Genomic DNA, 21,544 nt, shown 5'->3' with positions numbered 1-21,544 from the left:
TTTCTTTACCAAGAAAGTGGCAAGATGAAAACCACTATTTTCTGTTTCAAACTTTCACATATAAAAACATTTAAAATTCAAATCTACATTTTGATTTTAAAAAGTTTATTATAAAAACGTATTATTTTTTTCCCCAAAATGCAATAAATCCATGACACTTTTTGTTTTTTTCAAAATGCAATTAATCAATCAATATAAAAGTTATTTTTTTATTTTCAAGTAAGTTGATTCACATATATGACAGAGTCTAAACTTTGCCAATATTTATCTTATATTCAGGCATTTTACGAAAAATACATTCAGCCGTCGCTCCCAAAATGGTCATCTTGTTAATGTTATGAATTATTTGTCATTACCGATTAAAGAGTATCTGCATATCGCGTATAGTATATGTATCGTGTTCTGCAGAAAAAGGAGAGTGGCGTTTGTCACGTTTTGGGAAGAAAGGGAGAAAACATGACAGAATAACATGATGGATATCGCATTTTGCGCAAAATTAATAAATTACTTTTCAATACCGACCAGATACAATACTGATTTTGGCGGAAACTCAATTTCTTGAAAATGGCGTTTATTGTGTTTTGGAACCAAACTCTTCAAGTCTAATGAATAATAATTTATCAATAAACTTTTATTAAATTGCTCTCTAGTAATTATGTCTGATTTTTAACTTCCAACCTATTTTGGGATCATTTTAAGCCAGATATATAGTATTTTTTAAACAATAGTTGAGTTAAATAAAAAGACCCTGCACGTTGAGGAAACATTTAACCCGACTGCTGGGTTAAAACAACCAAATCACTGGGTTTGTCCATTTTCAACCCATCTTGGGTTATTTTAACCCAGTGGTTGGGTTAAATGTTTGGGTAGTTTTATTTAACTCAACTATTGTTTAAAAATGACTATATTGCTTGATTAAAATGAACCCAGAATATGTTGGAAATGAACATTTATTAATATGTTTAATAAATTAACATTTATTAATAAGTTTAATGGATTACAATCAATCAATAAACATTTATTAAATTGCCCTCTACTAATTATGTGTCTGATTTTTAATTTCCAACCTATTTTGGATTAATTTTAAGCCAGATATATAGTATTTTTTTAAACAATAGTTGAGTTAAATAAAAAAGATCCAGCATGTTGAGACATTTAACCCAACCGTTGGGTTAAAACAACCAAATCACTGGGTTTGTCCATTTTCAACCCAACTTGAGTAGTTTTTAACCCAGCACTTTTTTAGTGTATAACTATCTGATGCGAAAGCCCCTTGAAAGGCGGTTTTCACACTGATAGAAGAACCATTTTGGTTCCCCAAAGAACCTTTCAGTGATCAGCTCTGAAGAGAACGACTTTTTCTTAGTATAAAGAGAATTTTAATGATCTAAAGAACCTTTTTCACTGTGAAAAACCTTTCATGGAATGAAAAGGTTCCATGGATGTTAAAGGATCTTTATGGAACCATCAATGCCAATAAATAAGATTTATTTCTAAGAGTGGGAAAAACATATTAGACAAAGTTGATACTTAAATGAGACATACCTCAGATCCCCAGCCTCTCAGGATGAGTTTTCCTGTCGTGGAATGTGTGTGTGTCTGTCGGGACACTGTCATTAGCGTGCAGGTGGATCCCGTGAGGCCGTGTGACTGGGGGAAGGAATGTGTGTGTGTGTGTGGGAGGGGCGGTCTGTCTTCAGTCAGAGCGTGAGGTGAGGCTCGTGTCCAGTGTGTTTTGGAGAGAGCAGCGGGCTGCTGGACATGCTGAGATCTCTCTCCGCAGGCTCACAACTGCACATTCAACAGGACACGCTTGGATGTGGAGAGTTCATCTGACAGGAGTTTGTAGTCATGCAGGGCAGGACGGGGAAAGCGCCCAAGAAAGAGCTGGTGATCGAGTCTCCTCAGCAGTTTAAATATGTTCCCGTGCTGGAGGAAGAGCAGGACGGCTCGGGTCCACAGGGGAAGGTTAGTGCGCTCGTGTAAACTCTCGGGAGCGTCTTTAACTGAGGGAAGTCTTTGATGGTCAATGTTTTCATTGGAGAATCTGCCTTGTTTAACCAGTTTATGAATGTTTGACCATCCATCAGACTGAGAGTTTATTACATTTATTGTAGTTTGATAGGAGTGATTGATTTCTTTTATTCAGTAATAGTCAATCCACCTTTTGCAGTCAGATTTGTGATGATCAGACTCAATTTTGTGATGCTTCGATAGCTTTTTAATCAATTTTGTGATAGTTCAAGTGTAAGTTGAGTCAAAGCATGCAAACTTTATGAAAAACTGAGGTGTGGTTGTGATAGATGGTTGTTTAAAGTTATTGATTAAGCCATTTGGTGTCTGTAAACTGAGCTGTTTAAAGGTTTTGGGTTGAAACTTTTTTTACTAAAAAGTGTTATTGTGGTGTGATGGTACAGTGATGGTGTCAGATCATGATATATCGCATTGATGTGGTGCTGTATGATGTATTTACATGCTACTCCAACTACCGTTCAAAAGTTTGGGTTCTTCTAAATAAGTGAAGACTTTTATTCATCAAGAATTCATTCAATTGATCAGTGACAGACTGTATAAATTAATGCTGTTCTTTTGAACTTACTATTCATTAAAGGATCCTGAAAAAAAAATCAGTTTCCACAGAAATATGAAGCAACACAACTGTTTTCAACATTGATAATAACCATAAATGTTTCTTGATCATCAAATCATCATATTAGAATGATTTCTGAAGGGTCATGTGACACTGAAGTAAAACACTATTTTAAATTGTAATCATATTTCACAATATTACAGTTTTTACTGTATTTTTGCTCAAATATAGCCTTGATGAGCAGAAGAGACTTTGTTCAAAGATTTTAATGACTCCAAACCTCTGAACGGTGCCGTATCTGGAAGGAATGTCATGGTATTACAGTGGTGGAAGTTTTAAGGGTTAAAAAAGTTCTTGAATTTCTCATCCAGTATTATCGCCTGAAACCAGACTCACATTGTCTGTCACGCACACACACACACACACACACACACACACACACACACACACACACACACACACACACACACACACACACACACACACACACACACACACACACACACACACACACACACACACACACACACACACACACACACACACACACACACACACACACACACATGTTTGTTTTTGTGAATTGTGGGGACTTTCCATAGACTTCAATGCATTTTACACTGAACAAACTGTACATTCTATCCCCCTACCCTGCCCCTACCCCTAAACCTAACCCTCACAGGAAACTGTGCAAACTTTTACTTTTTCACAAAAACTCATTCTATATGATTTATAAACCCATTTACATTGTGGGGACCGCTGGCTGGTCCCCACGATGTAGGTGAACTCAGGTTTATATTACATCATGGGGACATTTGGTCCCCACAATGTAATATAAACAAAAGCACACACACAAACACACACACACACACACAAACACACACACACACACACACACACACACACACACACACACACACACACACACACACACACACACACACACACACACAATAGAGTTGAGATCATCTTTCAGGCTGGAGAGGTCTCTGGTCCTCAGAAGAGAGAGGTGAACGTGTTGAGATGATTAATAAGGAGATCACACACGCTTCCATCATCTCACATGTGTACGTCTTTCCTGCTGTCAGATTAATCCAATATATTCTGCTGTTCTGCTGACTTATGAACTCTATTCTGGAAACAGAGTGTGCTGTACAGTAATTTCTGAGTCTGTTGTGCTCAGTTGAAGTGTCTGTATGTTTCATAGTACAGTTGTGTGAAGAAGAAATAAACACACATTCACACAGCTGTTCATGAGCACTGATACATCAGCTGAGATATCAGACTGTACTGTTACATTTGAGCTGTGTGTGTGTGTGTGTGTGTGTGTGTGTGTGTGTGTATGTGTTTTCTAATTGGTTTGCAGTTAGAAGTTTCTAATGCAAAATACTGAACGTTTTTACACACATACAAACACAAACACACACACACTTAGCAACAGTAATGTAATTTTGAACACAACACAACTGTGCAAACATTGTCCCATTCATGTTCCCAGGAATAAATAAAGGTGTGTGTCTTTCCCATTTGTGTTTGTACACATGCTGTGACGTACTATACTCCATCGAAAACTGTTTGGTAACTCTCTACTTAAAGCCTTTTTGTATAATGTATTATAAAAAAAATATATTATTATTTTTTTAAAATGTAATGCATTAATTATGCCTTGTAATGCATTGGATGGCTTCATGAATAATTGTAACAAGTTATAATACATTATAATACACCTTTAGAAAGTATAATGCATTAAAACATGACAAACAACCGGTTTCAGATGTAACAAAGAATCTTAGAATATTATTATGCATTTTAACTTACAATTACAATTATTTTACAAAAGATACAAGGCATATATAACGTGGTACCAACTGTTTTAAAACGCATTTTACATATATATATATATATATATATATATATATATATATATATATATATATATATATATATATATATATATATATATATATATATAATATATATATAAATAAATAAATTGATTATAATTGTTATAATTTGAAATTGTAAGTTCACATTAATTACATGTAATAATTGTACCTCTAATGCAGTTGTCACACAAAAGGGCCATTTAAACTAAATTAGTGAAGGTATAGTTGTGATTAAATTGGTGAGAATGATGAGCAATGTAAAGCTTATTAATGTATTGTGACAACAGCTGAGTCACAGTTTTCATGATGAAGTTAGTAGCATCTCTATGTTTAGGTCATTACTCTCTGAAACTGCTCTAGAGTGAGTTTGTACCTTTTAGATTCATTAAAGCAACAATAAAATCAGCTTTCAGTCATATGACTGTTACTCAGCTCTCATCTGTGTTAAAGATTAAACTGCTGAATGTCTGAAATATGTCTGAGAACACTCACAAACATACAATCACATCCACTTCATTTCCCTGGAGAGCTGTTTCTCTGCTCAGGTTCAGTGGAAAACGTGCCACTATTCATTTTTTTGCAAAACATACCTGTACATACTATACAAATCACTGCAGTTTCCAGCTGAAACGAACACTGGTGTCAGTAAAGTACTAGCAACTTTTATTCCTTTTCACACAAGTTATGATTATGCCAGATCATTGGTTAATAAAGACTTATTTCGGCATGGTGTTATGACCTCCAAACACTTTTACAGTGGTGCATGATATGTAAACAAATACATTTTGATGTTTGCAGTAAGCTCCATATGTTTGGCTTTTCTGATATAGTAAATTCTCTCAGTAACTCAGCTGGTACAGCACTGCACTTTCAATACGAAAAACATGATAAAAGAGCTCAGAGACTTGTAGTGGCAGGATAAAATGTCATGGTTGATTTAGGAAATGCGTTTTTAACTTTAAAGGTTTAGTTCACCCAAAAATTTAAATTCTGTCATTAATTAGGGCTGGGACAATTTATCGATGCATCGCAATTTGTAGATTGTTTCTGATATTTTCCAAATGCATCGATTCTGAGCTTATTTTTTAACAGCAGATGGCGCTCTAGGCTATTTTTTAACCGCAAGCTCAAATGCTCATGAAGAAGAGCGCTCGTGCGTTCGGCTGAGTACTTGCACCTGCTTTTAGGATGCAAGATTAATGTAAACAGCCCATCTTTGTAATTCACTTCAACCTTTTCGAACTTCATGAATGATTATTTTACAGAAGGTTTAAGTGGTGTGTGTAAGGAATTGGGAGCAAGCAGAGTATGTGTGTTTCTAAAGCACGCAGCGCCATCTGCTGTTAAAAACTAATCTCAGAATCGATTTGAGAGAGAATCACAATACAATTTGTAAAATATAAGAATCGCTCCAGAGTCATTTCTCGGTTCTCAGTGCATCAATGTATTGTCCCAGCCCTGTTAATTACTCGCCTTCATGTCGTTCCAAACTTGCAAGTCCTTCATTGAACTTAAGAACACAAATTTATGAGTCGGCATTCTGACAGAAAAACGGTATTGCTGCACTGTTAACAACAAAAACTGCATAGATGAATGACAGGGAAGAGAAGAAACTGTTGAATAAACTCGTTATTTTTGTTTTGTTTTTGTGCACAAAAAGTACTCTTCTCGATTCATAACATTAAGGTTGAACCACTGCAGTCACATTGACTATTTTAAGATTGTCTTTAGTACCTTTCTGGACCTTGAATGATGGTAATTATGTTGCTTTCTATTGGGGATGGAAAAAAAAAAGAAGAAGAATTTCATCAAAAATATCTTAATTTGTTTTCCGAAGATGAACGAAGGTCTTACGGGTGTGGAACGACATGAAGGTGAATAATTAGAAATGTCATTTTTGGGTGAACTAACCCTTTAACGCGATTGGTTAGGTTCAGTGTAGGTGGTACGTTGTTTACAAACGTGACAGTATTAAGTTTTTAGCGCCACTCACTGGACATTTAATTTCTGAACCGCCACGATACAAACAACATCTAACATAACAAACCTTGCCAGTTTCACGTTCTTTGGTCTCGGATAAAACCAAATATGTTTTTAGCGCCACTAACTGGACATTTCACTTTGAAAGTGTCGTGAACCATGCAAGAAGCGACGCAACGTTATTTTCACGGTAACACTTTTGTATAGGGAACACATATAAACAATTAACTATGACTTTTCCCTCAATAAACGCCTTATTACTGCTTATTAATAGTTAGTAAGGTAGTTGTTAAGTTTAGGTATTGGGAAGATTAAGGGATGTAGAATATGATCATGCAGAATAACACATTATTGTGTTACAAGTGCTTAATAAGTACTAATAAACAGCCAATATTCTAGTAATATACATGCTAATAAGCAACTAGACCCTAAAATAAAGTGTTACCTAAATGTTGCCACAGGCTTAGTCTGGATTAGTCTGAGTTTGAGAGTCTTGATTTGTATGCTCATGACACACACACACACACACACACACACACACACACACACACACACACACACACACACACACACACACACACACACACACACACACACACACACACACACACACACACACACACTGGTGGGATTGAACTGGTTGATGGTGATTTTATATGGTGTGTGGAGGCTTTGATGCTGTACAGCAGTGAAGCTGGTGCTCGTTGTGTTTGTGTGAAATTCTGCTCTTTCATTGGTCTATCCAGTTATGATATCATCAACAAAACAACTCTGTCTCCATGGAAACCTGCATCTGAGGTCATTTTACCAATATCACTCCCAGATGTGTGAGTGGACTGTGTTATCTCACTTAGTCTTACACACACTCCCAGATTCCTCCTATATAATATCAGTGGAAACATATTACCGAGATCCCTGTCCAAAATTCTCATATTCTTCAGAGATCACCAATTTATTATTTTACAGAAGGAAATGAGAAAAAGGGAGGATGTTATCACTGCACAATAGAGCATTTCAGTTTTGGTTTTGATCAGTATTTTTCTCATTTATTAAAGATTCAAATCCGTCCAAAACCTTACAAACTTTGATTTAAAAAAAAAAAAAAAAAGTGTTTGAGAAAATATGAACTACTAACATCAAATACAAAATGACATATATGTAGAAAGACCAACTCTGTTGTGTACATTTTTGGAAAAGGGTGGTTTGTGCTGTGATTTCTCCTCCCATCGTAACAGCGGCTACTCTAATTGGTGGAGCTGTCTGCAGGATTATGGGTAGTGTAGTTATTCATGGGAATTTCAATAGTAAACACTTTTTTTTTTCTTTTTTTAACATTTAAACTGATTTCATCACTTAATAACCTCAGAGTTAATTTTTTTATCATAAAAACTCCTTTTATTTCTTAAAACAAAAATCAATGGGATTTTAAGTTCCTGAACTCAACTCTTACTGGGGCAGAGGGAGCTTGACTTTTCAGACAATGTTTCCATTTCATTACCATTGACTAAAAACAGTCACAATGTTAAAACAGTTCATTGGAATAATATTTCTTTATGGGACTTTATGGATCAACCCTTGCCTCATTTGATTGTGCTAATTCAGTTTTTATTCACTCTGTCTGCACCCTCTCATAAGTTGCTGGAATATGAAATGTGTGTGTGTTTTCAGGTGAAGCCGCGTGTGGTGGAGCCTCTGGACTATGAGAGTGTGCTGGTGCAGAGGAAGACTCAGATCCTCAGTGATGGACTCAGGGACATGCTGCAGTTTCCTCTGGAGGATTTCCAGGTGAGAATCTTTTACTGTGGGATCCTGCCTGACCTTAAACGCTACACAACATCTGAAGAGTGGTGGGTCACCGTACACGCCCTTTTCTGTTTTAATGAGCATTTATTGGCAGGAACAATATTCTGGTGAAAGGTCTGAATCTGCAAGACTAGTTTATACTTGTCTAGCTGGTCTTTTCCATGGATTTATCCAGTATTAACATGGTGGCATGTGTTAACCTGTTAGTGACACTTGTTAATAATAAGCCAAAAGCTCAAGGGAGAGATACAGGCGTTTTTCCTGCATTTGACAAACTTTACACACTGCAATCGGATGTTAGGGGCGTCCCACAGGAGCAGTTTAAGTGCTTCGGTGATAGGGCTGTGTTGTGATCTCAGATCCTGGGTTATCTCTGCTGGGAAATGGGTCTGTGCACTTTTGTAGCCCATTTCATTAACCATCATGCTGTCAGAAACCCTGAGGAACATCGAGTGCTTCTCAGAGACATTTCTAGCCTTTCATTAGTACTGAAGTATGCAGGCCCCCATCAGAAAAAAACGTGTTTTTTGCACATATTTTGATACTGTTATGGATACAACGTATCTTTGCCAGCAGTACAGGGTCACTCACAGGCATCATGTGCAGTAAAGAGCTGCTTCATTGCTGATAAACTGTAGAAGATTGTTTTCTTTCTTATAAAATAAATATTCTGTTACTATTTTGATTTGAGTTCGTAATCACCATTGACACTGAAGGGGACAAGTCCATCCCCAAACGTGTCTGAAGCTACCGTCATAGTGACAACAGCCAATCACATTACTTTCTGGTGTTGCATGTACGCAATTGGCTAGCGTCTGCACTGGGGTATTTGCATAAGATGAAATGATTGGCTGACGCCTGTGTTGGCGCTTGAAAATTTGGGAAATTTTCAACTTCTGCCATGAGCAATGCGAGTGAAGGACACAATGGAACCCTAAATTCAGTTCGGCAACGCATGGTCCGAATATTCTAATATTTGGGTCCAGCCCCAGACGTCACCCATTCAAAGTAAATGAGAAGTGTTAAGCCCAAAGTATACTTCGGTATACACCCCATCTGTGTGCAGCCCAAATTTCGAAACCGTGCGGACGGTGCGCGTGCAACAGCGCATGTGCAAGCAGGACAGAAGAGTCCACTAGATGGCAATACACACAGTACAGTGCAGTCGTCGAGGAAGTGTGTGTAAAGAGCAATTCAAAAACAAGACGAGTAAACTCAGAAACATAACCTTCTCCATCGTTTTTGATTCTTGTTCTCTTGGTGTGTCTTCTGAATGGTCCGATCCTGCCCAGCGAATGTCCCGTTGATGACACGATGTCTGGTAGAGTATAGAAAAAATTGTACTGCGCATGTGTCGAACTCGGTCATCCGCACGTATCCGTAGTTTAGTATACTTTGAAAGATGCACGAACACGACTGCATGCGAGACATGTAAATAAAAGTGAATGTGTATGTAACGAGGTCAGTAGATGTGGGAAGAAGGAGGCTGGAACCGGCGAACATTCAATAAAACTTTAATATAAAATAAACAAAGAACAAAACAAAAGTAATGCCCTCACGGACGTCTGCCGGCCACACAAACATAAAACATAAAATAAAGTCCAGGCCTGGTCCTCTCTCGTCCTTCACTGTCGTCGCTCCTCCTTTTATGCCTCCGGAGCTCCTCCGTGAGAGACTCGAGGCCGGCACGCCTCGCGCCGTTCCCTCACGGCTCTCGCCCGCCCTGCTCGTCACAGTGTGCATTAAAATAAATAAAATAAAATATTTTTTGTAGTAGTTTAAATTAAGTAGGATGAAACTGAATCAAAAGGAATCTCAGAACTTCAGATGGACAAACCTATTTGACAAATTAAATCAAAAGAGTGATTGCTGGCATCGCACGTTGATAGAAAACTTGCATGACATGATTGCTGAAATATTATCAGGAGAAATGATTCCCAGATTGGTATACACTGCCCTCCAAAAGTTTGGAAACACCCTAGAAAAGTGGGGTTTTGGACAATATTGGTATGAATCCTTTTTAATTTGTGATAATTTTGCACTGATAAGGGACAACAAAAACTACAAAAACATATTGTATTACATAAACAGTTTATACATAGAAAAAAAAATTAATAATTTTTTGATTAATCTAAATATCCAGCATTAGCAGCTCTCTGACCTAAACTGGTTTCTGATTGGTTCATTGTATTCTAAACTTAATTGTTGAAGCTATTAAGGATTTCTGACCCAAAAATCTTTTACAAACCTGGCCAAGTTTAAACCAGTAACCAGCATCACAGCTGGCAAAGGGGCGTGTCTGACTTTGACATGAATATATTGCCATTATTATGTAATCAAAATGAAAATTATTATTGCTGGTCTTCAGTGATAATGTCAAGTTACTTTAATGTATTTGCACCAAAAAATGAGAAGGATTTATGCTGATATCGTCCAAAACCACACTTTGTTTCCAAACTTTTGGAGGGCAGTGTATGGTAATCTCCACCACAAGGATTTATCAGTAATAATTTTGCTGGGGCTCGTACCCAGGTAAAAAGGGTCTAGTGATGCCACTGGTGCTTCCCAAATCTCAAATACTTCTACAGACTAAAAGAATGTGTGTTTCTGGTGATGGGACAGTAGCTACATTCCTTTTAGTATGCAGTAAGTTTCAAACGTTTAATTAGTATCTTTAGTCTCAAATTCCTCAGGATTTTTCTACAGCTGAAAAAGAGAACCATCATGAAGTCTTTAGCTGCTTCCGAAACCGCATACTTTCTAGTACAGGGGTGCAAAACTCAGTTCATGGAGAGTTTAGTTCCAACCCTGCTCCAGCACACACACACACACGCACGCACGCACGCACGCACGCACACACATACTTGTTTTTGTGAAATGTGGGGACATTCCATAGGCGTAATGGTTTTTATACTGTACAAACCGTATTTTCTATCCCCCTACACTACCCCTAACCCTAAACCTAACCATCACAGGAAACTGTGCACACTTTTACTTTCTCACAAAAACTCATTCTGTGTGATTTATAAGCCTTTTGAAAAGTGGGGACATGCTGAATGTCCTCATATTTCACCTCTTTTTGTAATACCTATGTCATACCCATGTCATTATACACATTTGTGTCCTGATATTTCACAAAAACAAGTACGCACGCACGCACACACACACACACACACACATATACACACATACACACACCTGTAGTTTTCATATAAGCCTGAAGGACTTGATTAGCTGGATCAGGTGCGTTTAATTTGGGTTGAACCTGTGGCCCTCCACAAAGAATATACACTAACAAGAAGCGACACTCAATAGAACGTTTCATTGCAACACTGGCGCCCAGCAGCAGCCCTGCGTTTCTGCCATTTTGTGGTGAAAGCGAGTTGTTGGTCCACTAGTTTCTATGGCAATATCAGCTGCTTTGTTAAAAAAAAAAAAAAAAACGTACATTAAAGCTGAAATCAAACCTGAATGATGACAACACAGAATAAAATACTATCACTAGTGATCATCAAATCCTTTTAACAGTTTATTTTACAGATTTTGTGTTTAAGTCTTCCACTTTTTTCACAAAATCTTTGCTTTCTAGAAACCCAGTCAGTTTGGGTTAAAATTCTTTAAAAGATCTAGTGTTAGGATTATAAACACTGAATTAATACCAACATATGAAATTAAATTAAGGTCATGCATCAGAAAAATGTTGGAGAATAAATATATGAATATAACAGCTTGATTTTGCAGTGTTGTATGTTAAAGCAAAAGTCAGAATTGTGTGATAACGGACACAGCAGTGCATCATGTATTATAAGATCATTATGTCTGTAGCTTGATCCATTTAAACGTACTATATATATATATATATATATATATATATCAATTCAGATAGTGGAGTAATACTATTATTACTCTATTAGGTCTGATCTATATTTTTCACTGCAAACATGATGATCTTAAATGTATTAATTATTAATTTACTATTAATAAATGTGTAAAGTTGCATAAAATGGAAATACTCAATAAAGTAGGCTAACTACGTTACCTCAGATGGTTGAATGGTTAGATTCCATAACTGGTAAAATAAAACATATATAAGACAATACAACATTTACTGTAGGTGCCATAAAATTTACTGATGAATTGATTTGAAAAACGTTCTATTGTGCTTCTGGTTTGGTTGTGAAATTCGCAGATTTTGGGTTCGTAAGATGTGAAGGATTCTACGGTCCAGTTAGTTTTTTCACCCCATAATGGCGGCCGTGCTACTGGAATGCCATCTAGTGGCTGTTACCCAAAAAGAATAAGAGTTTCACCTTTTGGGTTCTAAGCTCTTTGCCCTCCAGGAACTGAAGTTTGACACCCATGTACTAATAGGTACTATATTTGGTTTGAAACTTGCTTTGCACCCCCAAAAGTACATTCTATATAGTAGGAATACGTGTACCAGAAATGTTGTCACTGTCATGTAATCTACCGGTATCAAGTTCTGTCAATTTACTTTCATTCACAAATCCACTCATGTGCCCTCATGGGATAGTAAATTGTCCATTGACTGCATGCTCTACAATCTTGGGTGGAAGTAGTAGGTCATAAACTGTAACACGGTTAGTAGATGTGGGAAGAAGGAGGCGGGAACCGGCGAACGTTCAACAAAACTTTAATTCAAAATAAACAAAGAACAAAACGAAAGTAATGCCGGCAGACCCTCGCGGACGTCTGCCGGCCACACAAACATAATAAAACATAAAATAAAGTCCAGGCCTGGTCCTCTCTCGTCCTCCACTGTAGTCGCTCCTCCTTTTATGCTCCCGGAGCTCCTCCGTGAGAGACTCAAGGCCGGTGCGCCTCCCAGGTGAAGCTCATTAACACTCGCCCGCCCTGGTTGCCACATACCCCCATCGCCCCTCGCAGGCCGGGGGGTACTCCCGAGACTCCCCAACCCCTACCAGTTAACGAGGAAAGTCTGTAGTAGGGGACTACATACTACAGCATGGATCTCTGTGCTGTTGGGTATGTGATGATGTATTGATTCATGTAGCATGACTATGTACAAACCCGATTCCAAAAAAGTTGGGACACTGTACAAATTGTGAATAAAAAAGGAATGCAATAATTTACAAATCTCATAATCTTATATTTTATTCACAATAGAATATAGATAACATATCAAATGTTGAAAGTGAGACATTTTGAAATGTCATGCCAAATATTGGCTCATTTTGGATTTCATGAGAGCTACACATTCCAAAAAAGTTGGGACAGGTAGCAATTAGAGGCCGGAAAAGTTAAATGTACATATGAGGAACAGCTGGAGGACCAATTTGCAACTTATTAGGTCAATTGGCAACATGATTGGGTATAAAAAGAGCCTCTCAGAGTGGCAGTGTCTCTCAGAAGTCAAGATGGGCAGATGATCACCAATTCCCCCAATGCTGCGGCCAAAAATAGTGGAGCAATATCAGAAAGGAGATTCTCAGAGAAAAATTGCAAAGAGTTTGAAGTTATCATCATCTACAGTGCATAATATCATCCAAAGATTCAGAGAATCTGGAACAATCTCTGTTCATAAGGGTCAAGGCCGGAAAACCATACTGGATGCCGGTGATCTTCGGGCCCTTAGACGGCACTGCATCACATACAGGAACGCTACTGTAATGGAAATCACAACATGGGCTCAGGAATACTTCCAGAAATGTTTTTTATGAAGAAATATTTGTCATGAACACAATCCACCGTGCCATTCGCCGTTGCCGGCTAAAACTCAATAGGTAAAAAATAAGCTGTATCTAAACATGATCCAGAAGCGCAGGCATTTTCTCTGGGCCAAGGCTCATTTAAAATGGACTGTGGCAAAGTGGAAAACTGTTCTGTGGTCAGACGAATCAAAATTTGAAGTTCTTTTTGGAAAACTGGGACACCATGTCATCTGTACTAAAGAGGACAAGGACAACCCAAGTTGTTATCAGCGCTCAGTTCAGAAGCCTGCATCTCTGATGGTATGGGGTTGCATGAGTGTGTGTGTGGCATGGGCAGCTTACACATCTGGAAAGGCACCATCAATGCTGAAAGGTATATCCAAGTTCTAGAACAACATATGCTCCCATCCAGACGTCGTCTCTTTCAGGGAAGACCTTGCATTTTCCAACATGACAATGCCAGACCACATACTGCATCAATTACAACATCATGGCTGCGTAGAAGAAGGATCCAGGTACTGAAATGGCCAGCCTGCAGTCCAGATCTTTCACCCATAGAAAACATTTGGCGCATCATAAAGAGGAAGATGCGACAAAGAAGACCTAAGACAGTTGAGCAACTAGAAGCATGTATTAGACAAGAATGGGACAACATTCCTATTCCTAAACTTGAGCAACTTGTCTCCTCAGTCCCCAAACGTTTGCAGACTGTTATAAAAAGAAGAGGGGATGCCACACAGTGGTAAACATGGCTTTGTCCCAACTTTTTTGAGATGTGCTGATGCCATGAAATTTAAAATCAACTTATTTTTTCCTTAAAATTATACATTTTCTCAGTTTAAACATTTGATATGTCATCTATGTTGTATTCTGAATAAAATATTGAAATTTGAAACTTCCACATCATTGCATTCTGTTTTTATTCACAATTTGTACAGTGTCCCAACTTTTTTGGAATCGGGTTTGTACATCGGAAACAGTGAGCACTCTAGAGGATTTCATTTAACATAGATGTAGTACTGGACTTCAGTCTGTGTGCAGCTGTGAGGGTCAGACAGCTGTTTGCTACACTCTGTTATTGTGTGACAGCCTTGAACCTTTTTTCTGAGAGCCATGACTCCAGCTGTAAAGCGTGATCAAAGAAACAACTCCAGACACTGCGGGAGATAGAAGCTCCGCCAGTCAGGATCTCTGTGGAATGTGTCAGTGTGTCGGGATGGCACAGATCAGGATGGACAGAGCCTTGAGTCATGAGATCTGTGGCTCAGGTCACATAATCTCATTGTTCACAAGTTTAAGTTGAAGTGTGCCATTTTTATGTTGCTTCCTGTCCCAATTCACTAGTCTTTTTGTCCCTATTGTGACGTACATCCAAATGAAAGAGCTACTGGAAAAAGAGCAAATGTAGGGCTGGACTTGATTTTGTCCATGGGGAATTGATGGGATGTTTGGATGGTTTTGGTTTGCTATTGTCGGATCTCATGTGAGTGACAGGTTGCCCCACCCTCGTCATCAGAGAAGAGAAGAGAATTCTCTGAAAGAAGGAGGGGAAATCTGACAATGTAAAATTGGCAATGGCAATTTCTGGCTCAACCAACGCTGTTAGTTTGAGGCGGGATGGATAAGGCCAGTGTTCAGGAAACCTGTTGGATAAAAGATATTACATTTGCAATTTCAATTGGTGCCACTAGTTAAGAATGGGCATAACTATACATAAATATGGGTTGTTACAGTTACAGTACTAAGTTACAGTACTAATCAGGCCTGTAAAATATGGCTGTTTTCAGGTCACCTGACCCTGCTCAGACATGTTTCTTTGGGTGCTGTTTACATAAGACACTTAAGACACAGAATTAGGGCTGCATAATTAATCATATTTTAATCGTGATCATGTTCTCAAATAATTATGCATAATCATCAGCTATATTTGTCCACTGGTTATTTATCCTGAAAACATATTTTTGGTAATACTTTAATTTAAGGTGAAGTAGTTACACTTTACTACATGTACTTGCTATAGTAATAACAGTAAATTCTGCATAATTACAAGTAACTAACCCTAAATCTAACGCTAACATTAACCATAACTCTACAGCAAGTACATGTAGTTAATTAATATCACTCATTAATTATCTGAGTAGGTACAATGTAACTAGGTCACATTAAAATGAAGTGTAACCCACTTTTTTTAATTTGGCATTTCTGATCTCCATGCGATATTCTGCTCAAATGGAAGTGTAATACAGCCAGTCGATGTTCCTTCACGAGCCGCTTGCGCTGTTTTCCTCTACTAAATCTTCAACTTCTCAGTGATGAACTGTAATAAATCCAAACATGAATATCAACTATATTTTTTGCGATTGTGGTTGCTGAATAATTGAATTGCCTCTGTGCTACAATACAAAGCCTTTTTTTTGTTGTTTTTATAGAAAAAAAAGTTAACATAATTTGTATTCATTGGAATTAATATTAGTCATTTTACTGTTTTAGCTTTTGCAATGTTTTCATTTCATATTGTAGAGAGTGTGTTAATCTACATCATATACACAAATCAGGAAACTAGATTAGGTAGATTAGGTAAAATAAACTCCTACCCCTATATAGTGATATTACACACACAGATTTGCCAGGACCAAGACATTTGGACAACTGGTGTCAAGAAGGGCAGCAGAGAAGCCACTTCTCTCTAAGAAAAACATTAAGGACAGACTGAAATTCTGCAGGAAGTGCAAGGATTGAACAGCAGAAAACTGGTGCAAAGTTATTTTCTCTAACGAAGCCCCCTCCAACTGTTTGGGACATCTGGAAAATCGATTGTCTGGAGAAGAAAAGGTGAACAACAGCAGCTGCCAGAAATAAAGAATGGTATTAAAATGTCCTGCAAGAGCAACTTTTTTAAGAGCAAAATTGGTGATGCATTTTCCAGCATGATGGAGCAGCATGTCACAAGGCAAGAGTGATAATGAAGCGGTTCTGAGATTATTACATTGACATTTTGGATCTGTGTCCCATAATCCCATAGAGAACCTGTGGTCAATCCTCAAAAGGGGAGTTGACAAGCAGAAGCCCACAAATTGAGATAAACTCTGAGCACATATAAAGCAAGAATGGATCCATCAGTCAGGATTTGGTCCAGAAGCAGATATCTGTTACGGGTGGCTGGTAGAGAGATGAGGCAGATACGGATTTCCACGATAATAGAGACTTTACTTCAAACAATGGCAATGAACAACAGACAGACACCTTAACAAAACAGAGAACGGACGAGGAGTGAAGGGAGTGAGTGCAATATATGGGGAGTGCTGACAATAGAGTCCAGGTGCAGGTGATGAGTGACGATGAGGAGCAGACGAGGGAAGTGAGTGCAGGTGTGGAGAACAGGAGGATTCTGGGAAATGGAGTCCAGGGAAACAAGGGATCTGTAACAGTACCTCCCCCTCCCGGTAGGCGCGTCCTCGCGCCGTAGATGTAACAACCGGGAGGGGGGCGGGCGCCCTGGAGACCTCAAACCGGAGCAGGGGAAGGAGTAAACTGGAGTGGAGGTCTCCAGGGCAGGTCCAAAAACCATGGCGGGTCAGGAGCCGTGGGCAGCCATGGGGGGTCAGGAGCCGTGGGCAGCCATGGCGGGTCAGGTGCAGCGGGCAGCCATGGCGGGTCAGGTGCAGCGGGCAGACATGCAGCGGGCATACATGGCGGGTCAGGTGCAGCGGGCAGCCATGGCGGGTCAGGTGCAGCGGGCAGCCATGGCGGGTCAGGAGCCGAAGCCTTCGAGGCGTTGAGCCCAGGCGTCGCTGAAGGACTGGCGGGTGATGGCGGAACCGAAGGCTCCGCCGACCGAAGCGCAGCCGGGGCTCCAGAAGGCCGCAGTGCAAGCAGAAGGACAGCCAACAAAGCGAACACCGGGGGGAGTGAGGAGGCCAACTGAATCCGAGGGACGGAGTGACGGAGCGGAGACGGAGGAGTGAAGTCCAGAGGGGAGGGCAGGCTGATGAATGAACAAGGTGTGAGTGGAGGCAGGATGGAGACTGGTGAAGCTGGAGGACTGATGGGCAACGGTGGAGCAGAGGGAGGTTGGAGCCGGGGTGAAGGTAATCGCCCAGAGGTCCGAGGTGGAGATCTGGGCGAGGGGGCTTGTGGTGGAGGGGCAGTATAGACATGACTTGGAGGCGGCGGGAGAGGGAGGCCGGGAGGGAAAACAGTCTTTGGGCTGGAGAGTTCAATCACAGAGACCATACTAGGAGCGGCTGGCTCGGCGGCGGCGGCTGGAGCGGCAGGCTCGGCGGCGGCGGCTGGAGCGGCTGGCTCGGCGGCGGCGGCTGGAGCGGCAGGCTCGGCGGGCGGCGGCTGGAGCGGCAGGCTCGGCGGCGGCGGCTGGAGCGGCAGGCTCGGCGGCGGCGGCTGGAGCGGCAGGCTCGGCGGCGGCGGCTGGAGCTGAGGGCTCGGCGGCGGCGGCTGGAGCTGAGGGCTCGTAGGCGGCGGAGACTGGAGAACTTTGCTCGGCGGCGGAGACTGGAGAACTTTGCTCGGCGGCGGAGACTGGAGAACTTTGCTCGGCGGCGGAGACTGGAGAACTTTGCTCGGCGGCGGAGACTGGGGAACTTGGCTCGGAGGCGGAGACTGGAGAACTTTGCTCGGCGGCGGAGACTGGAGAACTTTGCTCGGCGGCGGAGACTGGAGAACTTTGCTCGGCGGCGGAGACTGGAGAACTTTGCTCGGCGGCGGAGACTGGAGAACTTGGCTCGGAGGAGACTGGAGAACTTGGCTCGGAGGCGACTGGAGAACTTGGCTCGGAGGAGACTGGAGAACTTGGCTCGGCGGAGACTGGGGTTGAGGGCCATTTCATCCCCTCAAATACAATTAAAATCCCCACAGGCACTGGAGCTGGCTCTGTGGGGACTGGAGCTGGCTCTGGAGATACTGGAGCTGGCTCTGGAGATACTGGAGCTGGCTCTGGAGATACTGGAGCGGGCTCTGGAGATACTGGAGCGGGCTCTGGAGATACTGGAGCTGGCTCTGGAGATACTGGAGCTGGCTCTGGAGATACTGGAGCTGGCTCTGGAGATACTGGAGCGGGCTCTGGAGATACTGGAGCGGGCTCTGGAGACACTGGAGCGGGCTCTGGAAACTTTGGTGCCGCTTTCTTCCTCCTCCTCCGCTTACTGGGCCCAGTAGCGGAATATGGGTCCAGCCTGGGGCAGGCAGGGAGTTCGCTGGAGCGGTGTGCGGAGGAAGCCGGAGGTTGACTAACTGGCCCGGCCAACCGTGTTTCTGGATGGACCGGACGACAACACTGATCCTGAACCTCTTTCACTAAGAATTTGGAGCCATTCAACCACAAAATTAAATTGATAGTTTCGCTTAAGGAGAAACAAAAAACAGGTTCATCAAAACGGATAGTGTCGTCATCCAATCCATCCAAAAACAGGGAGATCAACTGAGCGTCGGGCCAGTTAGACAAGTAAGCAAGCTCAACGAACTCCTCCACATACCTCTCCAGCGAACGTCCTACCTGCAGGAGCCCGATAATGCGTTCGCTGGCTGTTAGGGTGAGAGGCGATGGAGGAGCTGGATCCAGGGAGCTGGGGAAAGTCTCCATTTTTTTTTTTTTTCGTGGAAAATCCGGTCGGTTTAGGTCCGTTCTTCTGTTACGGGTGGCTGGTAGAGAGATGAGGCAGATACGGATTTCCACGATAATAGAGACTTTACTTCAAACAATGGCAATGAACAACAGACAGACACCTTAACAAAACAGAGAACGGACGAGGAGTGAAGGGAGTGAGTGCAATATATGGGGAGTGCTGACAATAGAGTCCAGGTGCAGGTGATGAGTGACGATGAGGAGCAGACGAGGGAAGTGAGTGCAGGTGTGGAGAACAGGAGGATTCTGGGAAATGGAGTCCAGGGAAACAAGGGATCTGTAACAATATCCAGCATGCCAGAGTGAATTACAGAGGTTATGAAGGACAGTGGTCTACCTTTGCATATATTGAATGTTTTTGCCTATAAAGGCTAATCATTGTTTTCCAGTATACCATAGCAGTGCCAGTTCTAGTATACTATAGATGTGAATGAATAATCTACAAATACTGAAGCAGCAACTTGGTGAAACAATTTATGTCACTGGCAGTACTTTTGGACATGGCTGTATTTTGCTTTAAATTTGGTTTGGATGAATATGCACATATTTAAATCCATCAAGTCCTTTAACATCTACTATTCTTTAGATTTTTTTTTCTTCCATATTTTTCAATTCTTGCTACTTGTTCCTCTGCAGACCAGCATGTTTACCATCTTAAAATTATTGTTGTGGGTGTGTCGCATGTGCTGCTGATCTCTAGTTTGTGATGTGACATCAAACATGCCCCATTCCCATGTGTCCCCTTCTGAACCTGCCTTGAACCTGTGACCTTAGCTTACCAACCCAGATCCTGAAAGGATTAGTTCACTTCAGAATTTAAATTTCCTGATAATTTACTCACCCCCATGTCATCTAAGATGTTCATGTCCTTCTTTCTACAGTCAAAAAGAAATGAAGGTTTTTGAGGAAAACATTCCAGGATTTTTCTCCATATAGTGGACTTCACTGGGGTTCAATGGGTTGAAGGTCCAAATGTCAGTTTCAGTGCAGCTTCAAAGAGCTCTACACGTTCCCAGACGAGGAATAATGTTTGAAAGGTCATGCGTGACGTAGGCAAAAGTGCCGATCAAGTCAAACGGCCTTTACAAAAAAAGGTAAAACAACTATGTTGTTGGATGATTTTGAAGTTGGAAGAGAAAATTAGATGGAGTTTTCCGCCCTACTGCGGTACTTCCGCCTACGTCACACGTGACCTTTACAACGTGATTACGTAATGTGTGGAACATCGCAGAGCAGTGCAAGACGAGCATTTGGGGTTAAAAATTATATATATATTTTTTTTTATAAGTCCCTTATTCCTTGTCTGGGATCATGTAGAACTCTTTGAAGCTGCACTGAAACTGCATTTCATTTCGGCAGAAGAAAGAAAGACATAAACATCTTGGATGACATGGGGGTGAGTAAATTATCAGAAAAATTTAACTCTGGAGTGAACTAATCCTTTAACCACTGCCTGAATCTCCATGAGCTCTTTCACTCTCACACTGTGTGTGTGTGTGTGTGTGTGTGTGTGTGGCTCCTTGATGGCTCCAGCAGTGTTCCTCCTCTTCTCACCCCCTGCGATTAGCATCTCTCCAGGAGGAAGTGAGGGCTTCAGGAAAGGAAGTTTGGGAACAGCAGGGCTCTATTGTGTGTTTTTTCTTTGGAATGCTATTAACTCTATTTTCTGCTGGTACTGAGACCCACTGACCCTAGTGACGCGGAGAAGCACTTTACTTCTAAAAATAAAACATCAATAGCATTAGTGACAATCATTTATACATTTCATCTCAGTGGACCCTCAGACCTTGTTAAGGTCAGATGCCATATTTCATTTGGCATGAATGGAAACAAAGGGATAATGTGAAATCACTGAGGACAAAATGTTTGTTTCTCACCTAATTCGAGCTCTCTGGTTCGCTGTATGCTTGATGTTTATATGTTTAAACCAAGGAGGAGAGCTTTCCGTTTGCAT

General features: G+C 40.8%; 1 protein-coding gene across 4 annotated transcripts in view; it reads left to right on the top strand.

Moving 5' to 3' along the window:
* The window catches only part of zmp:0000001200 (dedicator of cytokinesis protein 9), a 115,438-nt gene that overhangs the window by 30,822 nt on the left and 63,072 nt on the right, over positions 1 to 21,544 (top strand). For 3 of the 4 annotated variants that reach the window (XM_067409194.1, XM_067409195.1, XM_067409196.1), the window contains exon 2: positions 8,125 to 8,241. In XM_067409194.1, the coding sequence (XP_067265295.1) occupies positions 8,125 to 8,241 (117 nt within the window). Of the gene's footprint in view, positions 1 to 1,401; positions 1,969 to 8,124; positions 8,242 to 21,544 lie in introns of those variants that run through there. The other variant, XM_067409197.1, reaches the window with a different exon arrangement.

This window comes from Chanodichthys erythropterus, chromosome 14 (assembly GCF_024489055.1).
Source record: "Chanodichthys erythropterus isolate Z2021 chromosome 14, ASM2448905v1, whole genome shotgun sequence".
In the NCBI taxonomy this organism is placed as follows: domain Eukaryota; kingdom Metazoa; phylum Chordata; class Actinopteri; order Cypriniformes; family Xenocyprididae; genus Chanodichthys; species Chanodichthys erythropterus.
This window is presented reverse-complemented; position numbering and strand designations above follow the sequence as displayed.